General features: G+C 42.9%; 1 protein-coding gene across 1 annotated transcript in view; it reads left to right on the top strand.

The window, feature by feature from the left end:
• LOC146831435 (histamine H3 receptor-like) overlaps positions 1-19765 on the top strand; it is a 57637-nt gene extending 37872 nt beyond the window's left edge. The window contains exon 3 of the mRNA XM_085605739.1: positions 18956-19765. Within this exon, the coding sequence (XP_085461865.1) occupies positions 18956-19765 (810 nt within the window). The remainder of the gene's footprint in view (positions 1-18955) is intronic.
• Positions 19766-20032: the final 267 nt, after the last annotated feature.

The following is a 20032-nucleotide window of genomic DNA, read 5'->3' as shown; positions in this document are numbered from 1 at the left end:
AGAGGACGAGAGACCGGTGAGGTCGAGGACTCCGATGGAGTCGAGACCAGATTTAGGGTCATGGGTATCACCCAAGAAGCAAATGAGCTGGAATATGGGCCGAGCGGGGACAACCCCAGTTGCCTTTAAGAGCCATTCTGCTCCTATAGAACTACCGGAGGAAAGGAGAGAGCAGGAATCGGAATGCGAGTATGATGAGGGACGTGGAGCAAGTTGTCAGGTGTTGAAAGGAGCCTTGAAGGCCGGAATGATAGATGTAATGAGACTTAAAGCAGAAGCGGATGAAATAATATATGGGAATCTACCTCTGGAGAGAGTATTGACCTATACTCCCGATGAATTGCTTTTTGTGGCAAAGGATGTGACTCGTAAAGCACGAGTGGCACATGAGAAACTGGCGGGTTTGGCTAGAGAATATGGGGTGGATCTATCCAAGACTAGAGCATTACAAGGGAGCCATAGGATGCATTGTACCGAGCGGGAATTGGAAGAGAAAAGGGTTGTTGGTCTAAGGTCACATACCAAGGAATTGATTGTAGCTATGAGAATATGGCTGATGCTCGACAAATGGCAAGAGAAATGGGCTAGGAAAAGAAATTCTAGGGGAGCGAAAGGAGGGAGCTCTGAAGGAGATTTGCAGGAGGTAAAGATCCTTCCTTTGAGAGAGGTGGCGAATGGAGGATACGTGCATGTACCATGGAGCAGGGGGGATTTGGCATCATTTACGAATGATTTTCCCAGGCTCAGGGAGAAGCCTGCAGAGTGGTACAAGCAAGTTGAGCGTTTCGTTAAGATTTCGAAGGTGTTGTGGATAGATCTGAACACCTTATTCGATATCGTAGTTCCGGGAGATCTGTGGAACGCATGTAAAATTGCTGTTGATTGGCCGGACTATGAGCCCGATAAGAACATAGTTACTAATGGTCCGTCGCCCGTGGTAATGAGGCTGTACGATAAGGTAATTACCTGGTTGAAATCGAAGGTTTCACCCCAAGATATTGATTGGGTGAAGATAGACAGGACAGTGCAGGAGCCCAAGGAGACAGTACATGAATTCTATGAGAGACTTTTGAAGGCTTTTAAGCAGTACAGTGGGTTAGATGAGCTGGAAACGAAGGACATGGGACAGTTTGTGTCTAAGTTCGTGCTGGGTTTGAAGCCCGAGGTTAGTCTTATGATACAGCAGCATTTGATCTGTTGGCAGAATAAGCCCGTAGACGAGATCTTGCGGTACGCCAGGTACTGCACGGATGAGATTGAGTCAAAGCACAAGAAGATGAAGGATAACTTATTGCTCATTCAGATGCAAGCGGCTCAGGGACCGCCGAATGGGGGTCCAGTGGGGCGAAGACAGGGAAATTATCAGACAGGGAATCAGAATATGCAGGGTCAGGGAAGGCCGAGACCCGTAGACCCTAGGACAGGAATAGATGTAGCGATCTTGAAGAAGACGACTGCGTGTCACCAGTGTCACCAGGTGGGACACTGGAGGCGCGAGTGTCCCTTGAACCCCTATAATCAGCCGCAGATGGAGGGAGGAATGGGTCAGGTCCCTGGGGCGGAACAGGTACAGACGGTGACTGTACCGAGAACGATGCAAGGGGGGACAGGCGTCTCGCAGGTGCAGGTTCCCCAGCCACCCAGGATGCAGAACATACAGCAGGGAGCTCGGACTTATTTGCAGATGCCCATGTTCGAAGTGGAAGAGGAGAGGGATGCAGATTTGCTGGCGCAGTTAAGTTTGGGTCAGGACGATGATTGCCTGCTCAGGGCCATACTAGAAGTAGATCAGAAGGGACCCTTTGTGGAAGCCGAACTCGATGGACGCCCTACTACCTTTTTGGTAGATACGGGGGCTACCAGGTCAACCATAAGATCAGCAGTAGTTCCGGGGGTAGCCCTCTCGGGGGAAAGTATACAAGTGGTTGGAGTGGCGAACAAGAGACTAGTTAGCCCCTTGACGGAACCGATTCCCGTCAGGATAGGAAACTTTAGGGATCGACATCAGTTCGTGGTGTGCGATTCTAGTCCTGTTTGTCTGTTGGGAAGAGATTTATTGTGTAAGCTCAATTGCACAATTTACTGTACCCCGAGGGGAGTAGAGGTACAGACAAGAGATGACGACGCGACCTTTAAGGTTGCAAATCAGCAGGGGTGCGTGGAAGTGTACCCGGCTCTGACAGTGGAGGAGCTTCCACAGGACTTGAGGGAGTCAGTTGCGACCGATGTGTGGGATCTAAGCGGAGAGGAGATCGGCTTAGTCAGGGGAGTGGAACCAGTGAAGATACAGGTTAAGCCAAACGTGGAATTCCCGAGAACACCTCAGTATAAACTGTCGCCTGAGACGATTGCTGGGATCAAACCTGTGATTGAGTCTATGATTAGGCAGGGAATACTGGTGGAGATCATGGGTAGTCCATGTAATTCACCCATTATGGGACTGCAGAAACCGAGTGGGAAGTTTAGGATAGTGCAAGACCTGCGGAAAATAAATGACATAGTTGTTCCATGTTGTCCAGTGGTACCGAATCCATCTGTGATACTGTTCCAGATCCCATGCGAAGCGGGATGGTTCACAGTGATTGACTTGTGTCAGGCATTCTTTTCGATTCCCCTACATGAAGAGAGTAGATTTCTTTTTGCCTTTAGGCTAGAGAATCGTATATTAACGTGGTGTCGTATCCCACAGGGGTATACGGAGAGCCCGTCAATTTTTAATCAGCTCTTAAAGAAGAATCTTGAAGGTCTTGTGTTGCCGAAAAACTCTGTTTTGGTGCAATACATTGACGACCTGCTTGTCGCGTCAGAGACAGAAGACGCTTGCAGGGTCGATACCATTGCATTGTTGAACTTCCTGGGAGAGAACGGTCACAAGGTGTCTCCAAACAAGCTGCAATACTGTTTACCTGAGGTACAGTATTTGGGGCACAGAATTGAGAAGGGTAAAAGGAAGGTGTCTCCAGATCGCATTGATGCGATTCTGAGAATGCCAGTTCCCTCGACACAGAGGGAAGTTAGAATGTTTTTGGGAATGGTGGGCTATTGCCGCCAGTGGATCCCAAACTTTTCCTTTGAAGCGAAGCCTTTGCAGCGGCTGACGCGAAAGGATGTAAGTGATCCGGTACCATGGGACGACGACTGTTTGAAATCATTTCTGAGGCTGAGAGAAGCCTTATGTAGCGCTCCTGCGTTGGGAATGCCGGATTATAACAAGGCATTTGCATTGTTCTGCTGCGAAAGAGAAGGGTGCGCATTAGCAGTGTTAACCCAGAATCATGGAGGTGTCCGTAGACCAGTTGCTTATTTCTCAGCTACTCTAGATCCAGTAGCTTCTGCGTTGCCCGGATGTCTCAGATCCGTTGCGGCAACAGGTGTCAGCATCGAGAGATGTGAGAGCATTGTGATGGGTCATCCACTTACTGTACATGTGCCACATTCTGTTGAATTGTTGATGACTAGGACTAAAACACAGCACCTCACGAATAATAGGCTGACTCGTTATGAGCAAGTTATTCTTGCAGCCGATAATGTGACATTGAAGAGGTGTGCTGTTTTAAATCCTGCTACACTGATACCTGTTCTAAAAATAGATGATAATGAAGATTGTGAGGACCATGATTGTCTCGATGTGACTGAACTATGCACCAAACCGAGACCCGACATTGTCGACGAACCGCTCCCAGTGTCAGATGAGATTTTCTTCGTGGACGGTTCATGTTTAAGAGACAGTGTCGGTCGATTGAGAGCAGCGTTTGCTGTATGCACCATCACGGGTGTGGTTGAAGCCGCTTGTTTAGAAGGAGTACACTCCGCGCAGGTGGCTGAGCTCATTGCTCTGACTCGTGCCTGTTTGGCAGCTGAGAAGATCCGTGTAACGATTTACACAGACAGCCAGTACGGGTTTGGTGTGGTTCATGATTTCGGACAGCTATGGTCCCAGAGAGGGTTTATGACGTCTTCAGGTTCTCCCATAAGAAATGGTGAACATGTGCGAAAACTGTTAAAAGCATTGCAAGGTCCTGACGAAATAGCTGTTGTTAAATGTGCAGCCCACACGAAGGGAAGCGACTTTGTCTCGTTGGGAAATAACTATGCAGACGAAGTAGCTCGATTTTGTGCAGAGCAGGGATGCAACTTTACTGAAATCCACATTGAGGAAACTGGGGAAGAGGTGGTGTATGGTCAGATGTTAGCAATGGCTGACACATGGGAGGAACTGAAGCAGCTACAGGAAGGGGTCTCAGATCAGGAACGGGACAGCTGGATACGAGCTGGATGTGAGAAGGGAGATGTGGATATATGGGTTTCGAATGATGGACGAGCAGTGTTGCCGGAAAGTTTGTTGAATCCCATGGCGAGGTTGATACATGGTGCTGTACATCTTGGTAGGGATGCCATGATGAGAGTGTTTCGTCAGACTTGGTACAACCCGAAGTTTCGTGCAGTGGCTGAAACTGTGTGTCAGAGGTGTGTCACTTGTCAACAGATGAATGTAGGGAAAAGAACCGCTGTGACGTTGAGCCACATAGGGAGGTCAGGGGGACCTTTCAATAGGATGCAGTTGGATTTTGTCGAAATGCCGAAGTGTAATGGGTTGAGGTACATATTAGTGATAGTATGTGTCTTTTCCAGGTGGGTGGAGGCATATCCTACACGCAGATGCGACACACTCACCGTAGCGAAACTATTATTGAGAGAACTCATTCCTAGGTACGGGTTCCCGACGTCCTTTGAATCGGACAGAGGAACTCATTTCCACAGCGAAGTTATGAAATTGCTTTGTGCTGCTTTGAATATAGATCAGAAGTTACACTGTAGCTATAGACCAGAAGCTTCAGGGATAGTGGAGCAGGTGAATGGAACTCTAAAGGCTCGGATGGCGAAAGTGTGTTCGTCTACGTCTCTGAAATGGCCTGACGCATTACCTTTGGTCCTTATGAGCCTTCGAAGTGTGCCTGATAGAAGAACTGGGTTGTCACCCCATGAAATCCTCATGGGAAGAGCGATGCGTTTGCCTGCAATACCTGCTACTGCTCTGATAAATATCACTGATGATATGATCCTGGACTATTGTAAAGGCCTTGCTGACGTGGTCCGTTCTGTGTCTCAGCAGGTGCAGACAGCAACGGTTCCAGCTGCGAGTGACCGGTGCCACGACTTGGACCCAGGCGATTGGGTCCTAGTCCGAAAGCACGTGAGGAAGAGTTGTTTGGATGCTAGGTGGCGTGGCCCTTTCCAAGTAATCCTTGTTACGAACACTGCTGTCAAGTGCGGAGGGTTACCGAACTGGGTGCATGCTTCTCATACCCGCAGAGTTCCAGCACCCTTGGAAGATACAGCCCCTCTCGAGAACCAAGATCCCAGTGAGCCGACAGAATCGCCAGAGAGGGCCAGTCAAGCTGTAAGGGTTGCTGAAGCGGCTGATGGTGCACTGAATCGAGTTGGGGGAGGACGTGAAGAAAGTACTGACCCAGAAACCGGCGAAGGAGCGAGAGGTGCAGTGGGTAGTACAGAATCGAGTTCTGCCGGAGAAGAGGAAGTCAGTGCACAGGGTATCGGAGAGAAGACTGGGGGTGCCACCGAAGCGGAAAGGGTTTGGCCCGCAAAGCAGAACCGGGTAAACCGGAGGTTGGCCCCAGACACCGATCTTGCACCAGTTTCGGAAGAACTGGAAGAAGAATTGGGAGACGAGGAAAATCCTCAAGGTGGTGTGAGAAGGTCCAAGAGAACTCGAGTGCCAAGTCGGAAGTACGCTTCCCCGGAGTGGGTATACCAAGTGACTGATGCCAGGGTTACCGAGCACGGGAAGATTGAGGTCGATGACATTGGTCAACAGTGTCCCGCTCCAGAGGGTGGAAGTGTTGCTGAAAGTTCCGGGATTGGAGATCGAAGGGATTCTGACGATTCACATCCCAAGTCCGCCATTCCTGAGTACCATTCGAGGTATGATTTTGGACAATTTAGAGTTCCCGACGTTCACAGCCTTGCCAGATCCACAAGAACTGATTATCCTTAAGCTCGAAATATTGCAGGGAGTCCTGGAGCTGTTGGGACCGGCGCTTATGTTAGATTGATTTGAGAAAGGTTGCCAGCTAAAAAGAAGATTACCTAGAGCCGAGCGGAAGAAGAACAAAATTAGGGATTTTTCCGTTGTAGAACGAAGAAAGTTAGGGAGGGTTGCCTAAGTTCACGAAAGAGACATTAATGAGAAGGAGACTTATCCTTTCAGAGACTGCATTGGACATTGAGCATATTCCGGAGATGGCAGATCCTGTAAACCCACATCGTAGGGCTAAACTGATAATAGGCACATTGATAGGAGTTGTAGTAGTCACCATATTTGCGGTAGTGATCAGTTCCTACATGGTGGCTCACAGGCAAGAGGGGAAGGTTCAGGGAGCACCCACACCTATTACCCCAGGGCAGAGTGGTGTCAGTATTAGCGAACAGGAATTATCGGAGTTGAGAGATGTTCGCAGACTTCACATGGATTTGTCAAAGGGTGATTTTAAGCTTAACGCGTATGCAAGGTTACTGTATGAGTATGTTGATGCGATGGATGTGAAGGATTGCTATGTGTGCATGCAGTTGCCTGCTTCAGTGGATGAGGGTATCAAGTATCATCATCTCCCATTGACTTATGGGATTTCTTGTAGCATATGGCTCAGTTTATTTTATGACAGGAGACAGTTCGAGTATTTCTTCTCAAATTTTGACACGGTACTTCCCGAGGTGCCAGCAATCAAGCATTTGAATAGATATGATCTGGATAAGAAAGAGGACAGACTCCTGAAATATTTTAGACCGACTGTGAAACTGGATACGGCACATGCTCACAGGAATAACCTGACATGTGCGTTATCAGAGATAGAGAAGAAATTCATAGACCAAGTAGAGGACAGGTATAGAAAGTTGACCGAGACACGACACACCGGAGATAGCCCAGTAGATTGGACGGACGAGGAGAGAGCTCACAGATCTAAGGGAAGTTATGGACCAATAGCATTGGATGAGGCACAGAGAGGGAATTTGTGTATTGCACGGCCTCAATCCAAGACGGAGAAGGTCGCAGTAGGACATAGCATTTGTTCTCAGACTTTTACAATGGAAGCTTATGCTAAGAATTTTATGCAAGGTCCAGTAGAAGTAATCCCGACAGTGTATTATGTTTGTGGGACGAATGCTTATGTCAGACTACCCGACAATTGGTATGGAGTATGCTATTTGGCTATCATATTCCCGAAGATTTATCACACAAGGGACTTGGAGTTGTTAGAGACGAAGCGACCGCCCAGGAAACGTAGGGCTACAAATGCCGGTGCAGTGATTGGGGACATATACGGAGCAATGATACCTAGTATGGGTGTGGTGTTGAATGATGTAAAGATCCGAAGGTTGGCGACTGTAGTTGATGAGTTGTCTATGAACACGGCGAGATCTTTGATATTGGTGGCTGGAGAGATGCTGTCGATCCGGAATATGGTTTTGCAGAATCGCCTTGCTTTAGATGTGTTGTTAGCAAAAGAAGGCGGAGTCTGCAAATTATTGAAAGTTCAGGAATGCTGCACGTATATTCCGGACAACTCGAAGGAGATAGGGAAGTACATAGACAACATAACGACTATTCACAAGGAGATTACGGATCTGACGGAGGTGAATGTGTGGGAGAAGATTGGATTAGGATTTGGAAGAGTGGGAACTTGGTTTGCGAATCTGGGAAGGGGATTTCTGGGTTCAGTGTTGAAACCAATTATTATTGCCGTGGTTTGTGTGATCTGTTTGTGGGGATGTGTGAAGGCATGGAAGTGGTATCAAGGAGGCAAGGTTGAAAGAGCTCTAAAAGCAAACGAGAGGAGGTTGGCAAAGCTCCAGGAGCAGCAATATGAGAGTCTTAAGAAACTGGAAGGAGTCCGACATGGAAATGTTATGACTAGCACGGTTTAAATCAGTTCTGAAGAAGGAAATGTAATGGTGTGATGACGGATGTCATCAAAGGGGGGAACTGATGTAGCGTTTAAAAGTTTGAGAATTGTAGGGGTGCGTTATATTCACTGTTAGTCGGCACCCGCATATAACCAAATGTGTACTCAGGGATTTCGTGTGCAATGTATTACAACTGTATAACCTATATCGATTTTAAGTAGAAGTGCTAGCTATGTACAAGCACATGGTAAACGTATTAGAGAAATGTATAGTGTTTAGCTACGGGAAATGCAATGTGGTGTTAGAAATGTGTACCCCAGACTTCGTGTCTGTAGTTTGTTTAGCTTGACCACACATGAAAGAAAGACGTAAATGTCAATACTGTGATTGAAACCTGCTTGTGTAACCGAAGTAGTGGCCAGAATTCGCATATATCGTTGAGGCGAAAGGCCTGGTATTTTCTTATGTTAGCCAAGGGCAATAGGCCAAAAGGGATTTATTCCAGTAGAGGTTTTCAGGCTGTAGTAAATTGCAACTTAAAAGATGTGAAGAATGTCTGCTTTGCATGATCTCACCCCAGGTGCAAGGACAGTTGCTCGTTAGTAGAGAAGCTCTTTGTTCGTAATTTGAATTATGTAGAGAAAGCCAGACATGGGAGTGTATTGGAATGTGCCAATCGTAACTCCTAGTGCGGATGGCGTCTGGGACTCAAGGCCAAGCGATGGACGATGGAACTGGACAGCGATCTGTGGAAAAGTACTGAAAGACGACCCCGGAAGGAGAGGAGGCGCAAAGGGCGTGTTCGGAGACTTGGGGTACTGTATTAGGGACAGCGCCCCGAGGGTGGAGGCAGAGCAGAGCGGGGCAGCCCAAAGCAGAGGACGGCTAGGCGAAGGGTAGAGGGGGCAACTTAGACCAAGCTCTCTAAGTGAGGACTTCTTAGGAAGTTTCGCTCTGACACCTTTTATTCTGATGAGGGTCTCAAGGGATTGCAATGTAGGGATGTCACCTAGTACAGAGTAGGGACAGAGATGGTATGGTTCAGTGTCCCTAGTATCGACATTTGCTTGGTAGTGTTCTACCTCATGCTTTTAGAGATTGTACTTTTAGTTATTTTTAGCCGTATGCGGGTCCTTCGTAGAGTAGCATTTGTTTTAGTGCCTATGTACTTGTTGTGCCTCGTGTTGAGGACTTTGTATCTCCAAATCTTTATGTTGATAATAAAAACCAGAGAGCCAAGAGATTAAGTTTCGAGTCTTTGATTATGGCAATTTGCAGACTGTAATTGTGATAACGGTAATTTTCCCTCCATGCTATTAGGCAAGTAAAAAGTTCCATCTGACCAGAGTGGGTTCCAGTAGATAATTGCGAGATACTAAAATAGGCCGGAGCAAAGCTAAAAGACAAGCTCTCTTGCCACGGAAAAATGCAGACAGCTTTTAACACTATGCAGTGATGTTTTATTACTTTGTTGTAAAAATCAGATGTTGCTAGCCATGTAAAGGAGCAGCAGAGTTTGGCTTAATAAAATATTTTCTTTAATTGTGACTGCAGCATAATTATTTCCACTTAATATACTTTCCTTCTCTCTTTTTTTGCCAGATGCTTTTTAAATTACTACACACGCTGTAATAATATTATTTTGGATGTTGTGTGTAAATTATAGAAATACACACTTATTACCTTTAAAAAAAAAAAGTAGGAAATATGTCTGTGCTTTTTTTTGGGCTGGCCGCTATAATATGTTTTTCACCAACACACACGCTTTATTTATAATAAATACGTTTTAGCGAGCAGTTTATCTTATTTGTAACAAATGTGTAAACAGTATTTCCATTAGGGGTGGGCGTAATTTGCGAAATTAACTTTCGCAAATTATCGCGAAAATGTTTAAAATTATCGCAAACAAGCGGAAATATCGTGAAGATGCAGAAGTTTTTTTCCGGCATGTTCGCGAGATTTTCTGCATGGTTGCGGGTCGCCAACTTACCCATGTGGTTGCTTGCGGGCGCGGCCATCTTGTTTTGAGTTGTCTCGCGGTGCATGATCGCGAGAAGAAAGACGTGATCGCGCGACGCATGACGTCACTGCGGGCGCGAACTGTCGCGAGACAGTGCAAATGGCTAAAAACAATACAACATCTCATGGAGAACGCGACCGGATCAAGAAAACTTGTCGGCGAACGCAGGGATTCAGGGAAGGCGATCGCGCGCGCGCGAGAATGTATTAATTTACAGCGCGAGCAAGAAACAAATTATCGCCAAGCTGCGGAAACCGGAAATTTTGACATTTTCGCGCTCTCCGCGGAACGCGAAAATGTCAAATTATCGCAATTTCCGCGAACGGAACTAAATTTTCTGAAATGCTGTCACTAGGGTTTTGGATTTAGGTAAAGGCGCCACAGGGAAACTTCACATACGTTATCAGGTTTCTTGCTAAGTAGTTTGACGGTGCTATAAGGTGGGAAGTACCGCCTGACTTCCCAGAATTAAGAGCCTTTGCTCTATACAGTTATGCAAACAATCCTTAGCACACGCCCTCGTATCACAAAGTAAAAGTTATTTCGTGTTTTCACATTTACAGTTCAAATCAGTTAGCAGAAGAAATAATTTAGTCCTCTCTTCTAGATGGTTCTTTATTCATTAGTTGTCTTCTCTGTGGTACATAACAGCCAGCCAACACGTGTTTCGTCGCAACAAGGGAATGTAGTGTACACTTCACGTCTCCAAACCGGAAATATAGTCGCAAGAGAAACCACTCGCATGCACACACTCCAACCGGGAAACCAGAGACGGGCGTCACTTCGGTTCCACTCTTAGTCATATAAGTACTGAGAAGTAATTGAACCTGACCAAGGAACATTGATTCATGAGAAAAGTGATGCCATTACTGCAGAAACCATAGGTGGTTTGGAATTATCACCACCTAATAAAAAATTTCTACTAAGCCAAGAATAGCCTTGAAAAAGTCGCGGGACTACATTCCCTTGTTGCGACGAAACACGTGTTGGCTGGCTGTTATGTACCACAGAGAAGACAACTAATGAATAAAGAACCATCTAGAAGAGAGGACTAAATTATTGCTTCTGCTAACTGATTTGAACTGTAAATGTGAAAACACGAAATAACTTTTACTTTGTGATACGAGGACGTGTGCTAAGGATTGTTTGCGGAACTAAATTTTCGCCCGGGCCTAATTTCCATATTTGTAGCAGGGCGCTACATTTTTTATGTTGTGGCCAAGTTACTCATGTGGTGGCCAAGTTATTTCTTTATTTAGCAGGAGTGAGGGGTTACGGGGGGGACCTCACATAACAGGAAGACATGCACTAAAACATTGCTCCTATGATGTATTTCCAGCGCACGGTAAAGCAGGGCACATCCCTGTACAATATTTTTAGCAACTGTGTATTATTAATCTGAATTGATTTGGGCACTACTACTGTATTTGTGGGTAATATAATAAGTAAAAATGTACAAACTAGACACTAAACAGTATTATAATGGCCTTCAATCTGGCTGGGGCCTAAGCACCGAGAAATCCAGCTTCCCCCACACCACCAATGTTTTTTGTTGTGCAATGTTCATATCAAATGGAAGCATACAGTTAATAGTTTAATTTTAGTTTAAAACATGCAAAAAAAGTGTCGGTGGGGGCTTTGTTACAAGCAGTTTGTTTTCAAATATGCACTTCATTTGAGGCACAGTGGCTTATTAAACAAGTAAACAATGTATTTGCGTTTGTACAACTAATAACCCTTCCTTCACCACCGTGCACACTGGAAGTGCTTGTTTCAAAGTGCTCGCAATTTTTGGGTGCCAGGCGCCCAAAGGATGTAGTCATATGCAGTGATACGGAAACATTCCTTTTGAAAATGTCTGCTTAGCTTTGTAAGTGCCTTAATTAGAATGGCACGCAGCCACCATAGTGGATCACAAACATCACATTAAGCACATTTCCGGAGTTTTGGGTACAATAACATTGTTATTTAAGTCTTGCGGCACCCTACCATATTATGATGTTGGGCAATTCACACTATTTAAACCACATTCACTATTGAGATTTAAGGGACTAAAAAACTAAAAGAGAAGATGTCTTCCCACACAAAAGACAGACAGCTTCTAACACTGTGCTGGGATGATAGCATTTTTAATTACTGTGATAAGCAGTTGTAATGCTGCAATGGAAGGACCTGCTGAAGTATGCCCAAAATGTCATTTTATTTAAATGTGGCACTAGCAATATTTCCACTTAATGTACTTAGCGTCTCAGTTTTGTGTCCGAAAGCAGATACTTTTTAAATTAGTACGCACGGTGTATTGACACTATATTGGAAAGTTTGTGTAAACTGTAGATACTGTACTCTTCACCTTCCAAGAAAAAAAAGAAAAAGGTCTAAAAGATCTGCTTTTTTAGGCTGGTCACCATTCTCATTCATATTATATCCTTGTTGTTTTGTATTATAACACTATGGATGTATAAACATATACGAGGAAGACTTTAAAAAAAAACTATCAAATTTCTAAGTTTTTAAATTATTCTATTCAGCAGATTTGTGCAGTATTAAACTTTTACAGTGCCATTTGCACTATTTTCTACATAGGTTGCACATCTGTATTTAATGCAAATAATCAAAGAAGTCTTACACCAGTTCACACGCTTTATTAAGAATGAAGAAAAAAGCTTCACTGAGCACACATCAAAAACGCTATCATCTCTCCAACACACACACTGCCACTATCATCTATCCATCTTACAACCACTCCCCCTCTCATTCACAATTACACTGCCCCCTTGCATCTCTACCTCACACTCCCTATCACATATCTAAACTTCCTACTAACACATACTACCTACCTTTATATCCTCATAATAGGTACAAATCCACCTCACACCCCCAAAAATAACCCTCCCACAACTCCCTCTCTCCCTCATACTCTCATTCACACCACTATCTCACACTAACCCGCCATTTCTAATATTAATCCGCTTCATAACTATCTCCCCTCCTATCTCTTATTCGCACACACTATTTATATTACTTTATGTACTATTCATTCACTACTTCATACACAAACTACCTATCCCTCTATCCCTCTTGTTCTTACTTTCTATCTATTTTATACATCTATCACCCCTAACTATTCATCATATCACATCTTTATAATTATCAAATACACTACACGCTACACAATTCAAGCAATTAATAATTCCAATTCAAGCACCACATTATTCCACTACAAACAACATACATCAACTACACTACAAACAACTAAACATAACAACAAAAAATCATTTAGAACCCCAAAAACTCTAACTTTAACAAATGCAAGACCAATTGCATTGCCCATGCTATTTGTTACTGGTGGCCGGTTTTTTTCAGCTGTGCTGCACTATTGGTCCCCCTGTAACAAAAGCAGCAGTCCTGGGTGTCGGTTTTGCTAAGCAGCAGTGCTTCACACAAGCAACCTCGCCCACCCCCTGAACCCATCCTCCACCGGGGGCTGATTCAATAGAATTTCCAGGCCTGCTTTGTGTTCTCAGTCTGGCCCTGTCCGTTACAAGTCTAATTGGGCTTGCATACCAGGCTAAGTCAGGCAAACATCTTCCTCACTCAGCCTGTGTACATGCACATGAGTTTATCCAACACAGCAGTGCCTTTTGAATTTAACCCAGCTGCAGAGCATGAGACCCTATTTCAAAAGGAGAACACTGGCTGTTACATCTTAAGCACATTTTTACAGAAGCTTACTGGGGATGAAATTCCATAAGAAGGTCTATTCCACAGCAGGATCCAAAAACCAGGGGGTCCAACAATTGTGATTTAATTGTTGCCATACCTTTTCCTTAGCTCACCTTCCCTATTGCTCAGCCAGGGTGAGTGCTTGAGTGCTTGGTGATGAGTGGAATGCTGAATGCTTGATGATGTCACAGAATGCATGGTGTCTGAGGATGTGCTGAGTGTCAGTTGGAGTGTGCAGGTTGAGAACCGGGGAAGCTGCTACTGGTGGGGCTAATCCGCTAAACTTCCTATTTTGCATAGTCTTATTTACTTACCTGAAATTGACTATCTTGACTTGTAACTAAATCTTAATCTACTCTATGGTTACAATGGACTTTTTATACATTATTACACCAACAAATCAAAAAACGTTTGGGAGGAGGATTTACATGTCAGATCCCACTTTCTCACAGTACAGAAGTCTGAGAAAAAAATAAATCTGGCTATGTGCTCTCCTCACAAACCACCAACAGGTATTTTGCAGGGAAAAAGAGTTACACAAAAAATGAAATACATTTTAAATGAAATCTAGGCTTATCTACAGGCCTCTAAAACTCCCAACTCAGCTGCAATGTGGAAGTAAAAATTAAATTAAAATTAAGAAAAAGAACTGTGCCCTATGACAGAATACTGTACAAGACTCCAATCAGTAAAACACCTTAGTACAATCAGTAAATACGAAAAAAACAAGGGAAAAATTCAAATATATCCAGGCTTTATGACGCTAATGATTCTGTAATTTTACATAATTAATTAAATAAAGTTATTATTCAGAAAGAGCCTGTTTAGAAAATGGCACAGGGCAGATGGGACAATGTGAGGATTTGAAAAAAATAAGCAATTTATTCACACACCCATGCATTAATTACAAAGATTGAGAATGATTGAACTGTTCTCTGCCTACCATGTTCCTCTTAATGCCTTTGCCAAATCCTTCTCCCAGCCTCAGAAAAATGTTTGTAGCAGAATCCTGGAAGGGCCATGGCAATGGGGAAGTTCCCGGTATGTACCATGTTCAAATTCTGCAAAAAACAAAGGATGGAAAAATCATACTCTTCTGATTAAAGGAAAGGGCTCAGCTATGGGAGTGTTTCAACCTTCAGAAATGTGTCTATGAGTGCTTTGGAAGAGTCCGCACAGTCATTTGATATTTCAAGAAAGACAGAGAGGGTGGCTTGCAGGCAAACTGTTTGTGAAGGACAAGGGGTATATGGCAGCTGACGTGGGTGTAACGGCCCTGACCCTTTGGCATGCAAGATAGTAGAGTAGACTAGACCGACATAGATCCAAGGGTTAGATCATCATTTTCCTACACAAAACAAAGTCTGAATCATCTGGGGGCAGGTTGGACTGTTATTTCCTGGTACCAGGCCCTTTCCACTAGGCAGGAGGTAAAGTTAACCAAAGAAAACGAAGAGCCTGAGTACAAGTTTAAGTTTAGTGGTTAATTCTGTCCTATTCATAAACCCCTGTCAACACACTGTTTGGAATTATGAGTTGGGCTTTATTTAAGGCATCTGATAAGTATTGGATGTATTAAATAACCCAACATTCATTACATTATGGCTTGTCAAAACTGCTGAAGTCTAACAGGGGAAAACATACGGTATTTACCGCAGCAATGCCATTTTGGTGCGTTAAACACCAAAATCTGCATGTTATTCCCAAAAACTTACAATAAGTGTTATTTACCACACCAGGTAAACAACATACCAGTGGTATCCTTATTTGCAAGGGACGATAAATGACGCCTCAACTTGTAATCAGGCTGTTTGAATATTCCTATGTTAAAAGCGGAATTTGGTACCAATAAACCGTGCACAGTGTTTGGTGATTCACCATATCATGTGTTTTTTTCTTACATCAATGGATAATATTCTACACAGCTTCCAACGGCAGATTTTACTGGTGATAAATTGAACTACTGCTGACATAGGTCTGTTTACCTCCAACTTCAATCAAATAGTATGCCTATGTCTCATAGAAAGACACATTGATTAAACATTTTATAGCTTCACTCATGTAGCACATTCATATCTCAGCTAGTGAGAAATGCAGAGCTTTGAAATGTGGCCTACCCAGGATGTCTAGAGGGACTCCATCATTGAAGCAAGTAAGCAGCATCTAAACAATAGATGGACGCTAATACACCTGACATCAACAATTCACGGTCACATGTCCGTCTTCAATTGGTTAGGTGGTGTAAATAACCTTGGTCCCCTGATACACCTCCATAAAAAAAATTGTTGCCCAGAGATTTTCATAATTTAATTTTGGGTCATTGAGTAGACTTTGCTGATCCAGGCAGAATTTTCTGGACATCATTTTAGAAAATGGCAGATGTGTTGCATTGATGATGTACCATTTCAGGAACCATGCGACCGATATACTTCATTTTGGTGTCAAAGCATAGGTTTTGGGGATCAAGTAGTCCTATAGAGACAGAGAATTCCTCCTCAGAGCACTGAACACAGCTGACAGAAGTACATTTGTAGTATTTCTGTCCACCATGGGTTGGGTAAATGAAGTATACTCTTGAATACATTGATTAATTTATCTGACACATATTTAACATATTTAAGCAGTTGCAAAAGTTACCAGTGCTGCTCTTACATAATTCACTTTGAACCCTTTAGGGGCGCTGGGCATGATTTACTTAGGTTTATAGAAATGTTTATTCCATAGCTGACACCAGTCTTAAGGCATTATTCGCAAGTCACTTTTTGTGCAGTGATCTCTTTTAGTCCTGGTCCCTTGATATACCTCGGTAAAAAAATTGTTGTCTAGAGATTTAAATTTTTGATTTGTGTTTTTTAAAAAGTAGAGAACCAGATTAGCCTCAGTAGACATTGCTATTCCAGGCTGAATGTTTCTGGATGACATTTTTAAAAATAGCGGGTGTGTTGCAGTGATGGTGTAATATTTCAGGAACCATGAGAACTATGTACTTCATTTTGGTATCAAAACATAGGTTTTGGGGATTAAGTTTTCTATAGAGACAGAAAATAACTCCTCTGAGCAACCCTTCAACCATTTTCTAAAATGGTGGCTATAATAGAGTAAGAATAGACATATATAGAAATGAAACAAATAGTAATGGTTTGTAATCCTTTTATGTATGCTCCAAACAATGTTTATGATCTGAATATGAAGAAAAATAATGTTTTCCCGTCCTGTTTTAGACACATTTTCATAGTTCACTTTATTTGTTTCGGCAGTTGCTCATGATGCATTTGCAGAATGTTCATCATTTGAGAAGAGCATATTGACAGGGGCATCTTTTTGTAGCACAGGTTTTTTATGTACATGTATGTGCAAGTTCTGTTGGTATAGGCTTTAGAAATTTCTTAGGTTTTAACACCCCATCAATATCTCCCCAAACAAATTCTTACGGATCTTTCTCTAAATATGTAAGATCCAATACATTTAAACATCTTCTGATTAGCTAGAACGCTCTTTTAATGTGTGCGCGCACAAAATAGGACATCGGTGGAATGTGGCTTATTGGGACTGATCTTGTGAACTCACTGTACCAACGTCATCTTAGAAGAAACTAGTTGCAGACAAAAACATGTTTGCCCTATGAGAATCACATGCTCTGTACTTTGTTCTTTCATCAATACCTTTTTGCACTTGCTCTGGTTGAACCACAGATAACAAATTGAAGATCCTCTACTTTCTGATCAGTTGTTGGAGGTGGACGAGGGGTAGCCATTGATGTTCTAAGTGGATGGTTTGTTTGTCGTCGCTTTATCAGAAGACTTGGATTCTTGTTGTGATTAACTGGTTTCTGCTATTTTTTGACTAATTCTTTCCTCGCTTTTTTCAATTGTTTATGACTTGTAGCACTTGCTGTTACAATGATAAAATATTTCTTCACCCTTCAGTTTCAATCTTCTGTGAACTTCGTCACACCATATTTCTGCAGCATCTCAAGTTCTCTTCTGTCCAGCCGCAGTTGATGTTAAGTTTTCTTTCTGATTAGTTTGGCATATGCCAAATTTTTCTTTGTTGAAGGACTACTCAGATTTTTTAGTTAACAACACTCTGACAGGAGGTAAAGATCCTTTGCTGCCACCTGCTTAGCTCATGTTCATGAATTCGAATCAACAGAAAACCTGAAACAAAAACAACAATAAAATAAATTACCAAAATAAATGGCTAGATCATAATATAGAGTCACCATTTTAAAGAATGGCAGAAGGGTTGCCTTGAGAAGTTATATGCTGTCTCTATATGACTCCTTGACCCCCAAAACCTATTTTATGTCATCAAAATGAAGTATATAGGTCTCATGGTTCCTGAAATAGTACATCATCACTGCAACACAGCCACCATTTTTTTAAATGCTGTCCAGGAAAATTCAGCCCGGACTAGCAATGTCTACCCAAGCAACATTACTTACTAATGACACATAACACAAATAAAAAATGAAAATCACTGGGCAACAATTATTTTAGGGAGGTATGTCAAGGGCCCAGGACTAAAAGAGGTCACAGCACAAAAAGTGGCCTGTGAATAATACCTTAAGACTGGTGTCAGCTTTGGAAGAAACACTTCTGTAAACTTGAGTAAATCATGCCCAGTGCCCCTAAAGGAGTAAAAGTGAATGTTGCAAGAGCAGCACTGGCATCTTTCACAACTGCTTAAATATGTGTTATCTAGAATGGAATGTCAGATAAATCTCTCAATGTATTCAAGAGTATTCTTACACAACCCATGGCGTGCAGAATTACCACAAATCTACTTCTGTCAGCTGGGTTCAGGTTCGGACGTAAGTGGATAAGTGCAATATATTTGGTTTTGTGGAAAGATTTTGGGGGGCCTGGGGCAAAACTACATATTGCCCTTTTCACGCTGTCCTTCCTCCAAAGCAGTCTGAATTGTTTTGTAGCAGTATTGCACCCTTTAATGTGGCCTTCATACAGTTTCTGCCTAGATTAACCTTAATATAACAGCGGTCCTACTTTTTAGAAGATTACAGTAACGGGAATTTGTCTGGCTTGGAAGAATACATTGATATCTAGGTGTCTAGCTGACAAGCCAGTTCTTACCCTCCTTGGACATGTATTATAAAATAAATACCATGATGTGTTTTAAAAGAGAACATATTGTGCTGCTTTGAGAGTTTTTGGTTTGTGTTTTAGCCTCTGGGGCATTGAAATCCACATGTATATATTGCAAGCAGTAATGAAAATGGAAATCTGTTCCTTTTTATCTCTGTTTAAAACAATGCCCTACCTTTCCCAGGTGGAATATCGAATGCAACAGAACATGCCACACAAAGCTCTGAAAAAGATACTAGGGGCTTGGATTTGTTCTGTCACTCTGAACTGCCCACCAATCATTTTCTGGGAGTACATTATTGGCAAAAGCACTGTTCCTCTAGATGCCTGCTTCTATGAGTTCAATAACATCTGGGATTTTCTGCTTGTGTTTTCACTGGCCTCTCTTCTAATACCAGCCGGCTTTGTCAGCTATTTTAACATCATCATTTGTTGGACGGTTAAAGAAAGCAGTAAAAAAAGACAGCGCTCTCAACCTCACAACAATAACACAATTCCCCCAAAGACCTCAACAGAACAACCAAGCTCCTTATTCTTTGTGGAACTTCAGCAGGACCCTCAAGGCATTGTGGAATCAATAGCGTCGCATAATACAAGACACTCAGCCCAACCCAACAACAGAAAGATATCAGTTTCTGCATTTGCTACCAAGAAGAATGAGACAAAGAGACCAACAAGCGTATTAAAACAACAAACTAAATTCAACAATGCACAAGGTTTATTATGCAAGACATCAAGTGCAAGAGTGTCAAAGGATATACAAATTGCAAAATCTCTTTCCATCATTGTCTGCATATTTTTGGTTTGTGCCGGCCCCTACTCAATTCTGATGGTGATAAGAGCTGCTTGCCATGGTAGTTGCATAGAGGCCTACTGGTATGAAATTGCCTTTTGGTTGCTGTGGAGCAATTCTTTCATTAACCCTTTCCTTTACCCTCTATGTCATAGTAGTTTCAGAAAAGCATTTGCTAGACTGTTGGTGAAAAAGCGTTGAAGTTCACTTAAAATATTTGGCACCAGGTAACCATAGGCCCGAGTTACTATTGAAAGAAAAACAGTCTTGAGACTATTTCAGTCCAGATTCAATGTATTGTATACCAGGGACGTTTTTCCTGGGGTAAAACAGTCTCAGAGCTGTTGCATGCTAGAAAGGAATTAAACCCCTCTCTCGGTCTACAGTGAATTTGTTCTTTTCTTTATAAAACTGCCGCGTTGATAGTAATAGTTTAAGAGGCTCTTATTTTGTAAAAGGTGTGATGTG

This window comes from Triturus cristatus, chromosome 5_1, assembly GCF_964204655.1.
Source record: "Triturus cristatus chromosome 5_1, aTriCri1.1, whole genome shotgun sequence".
Taxonomy (NCBI): Eukaryota; Metazoa; Chordata; class Amphibia; order Caudata; family Salamandridae; genus Triturus; species Triturus cristatus.
Note: the sequence above shows the minus strand (reverse complement) of the source record. Positions and strands in the feature narration are given on the sequence as shown.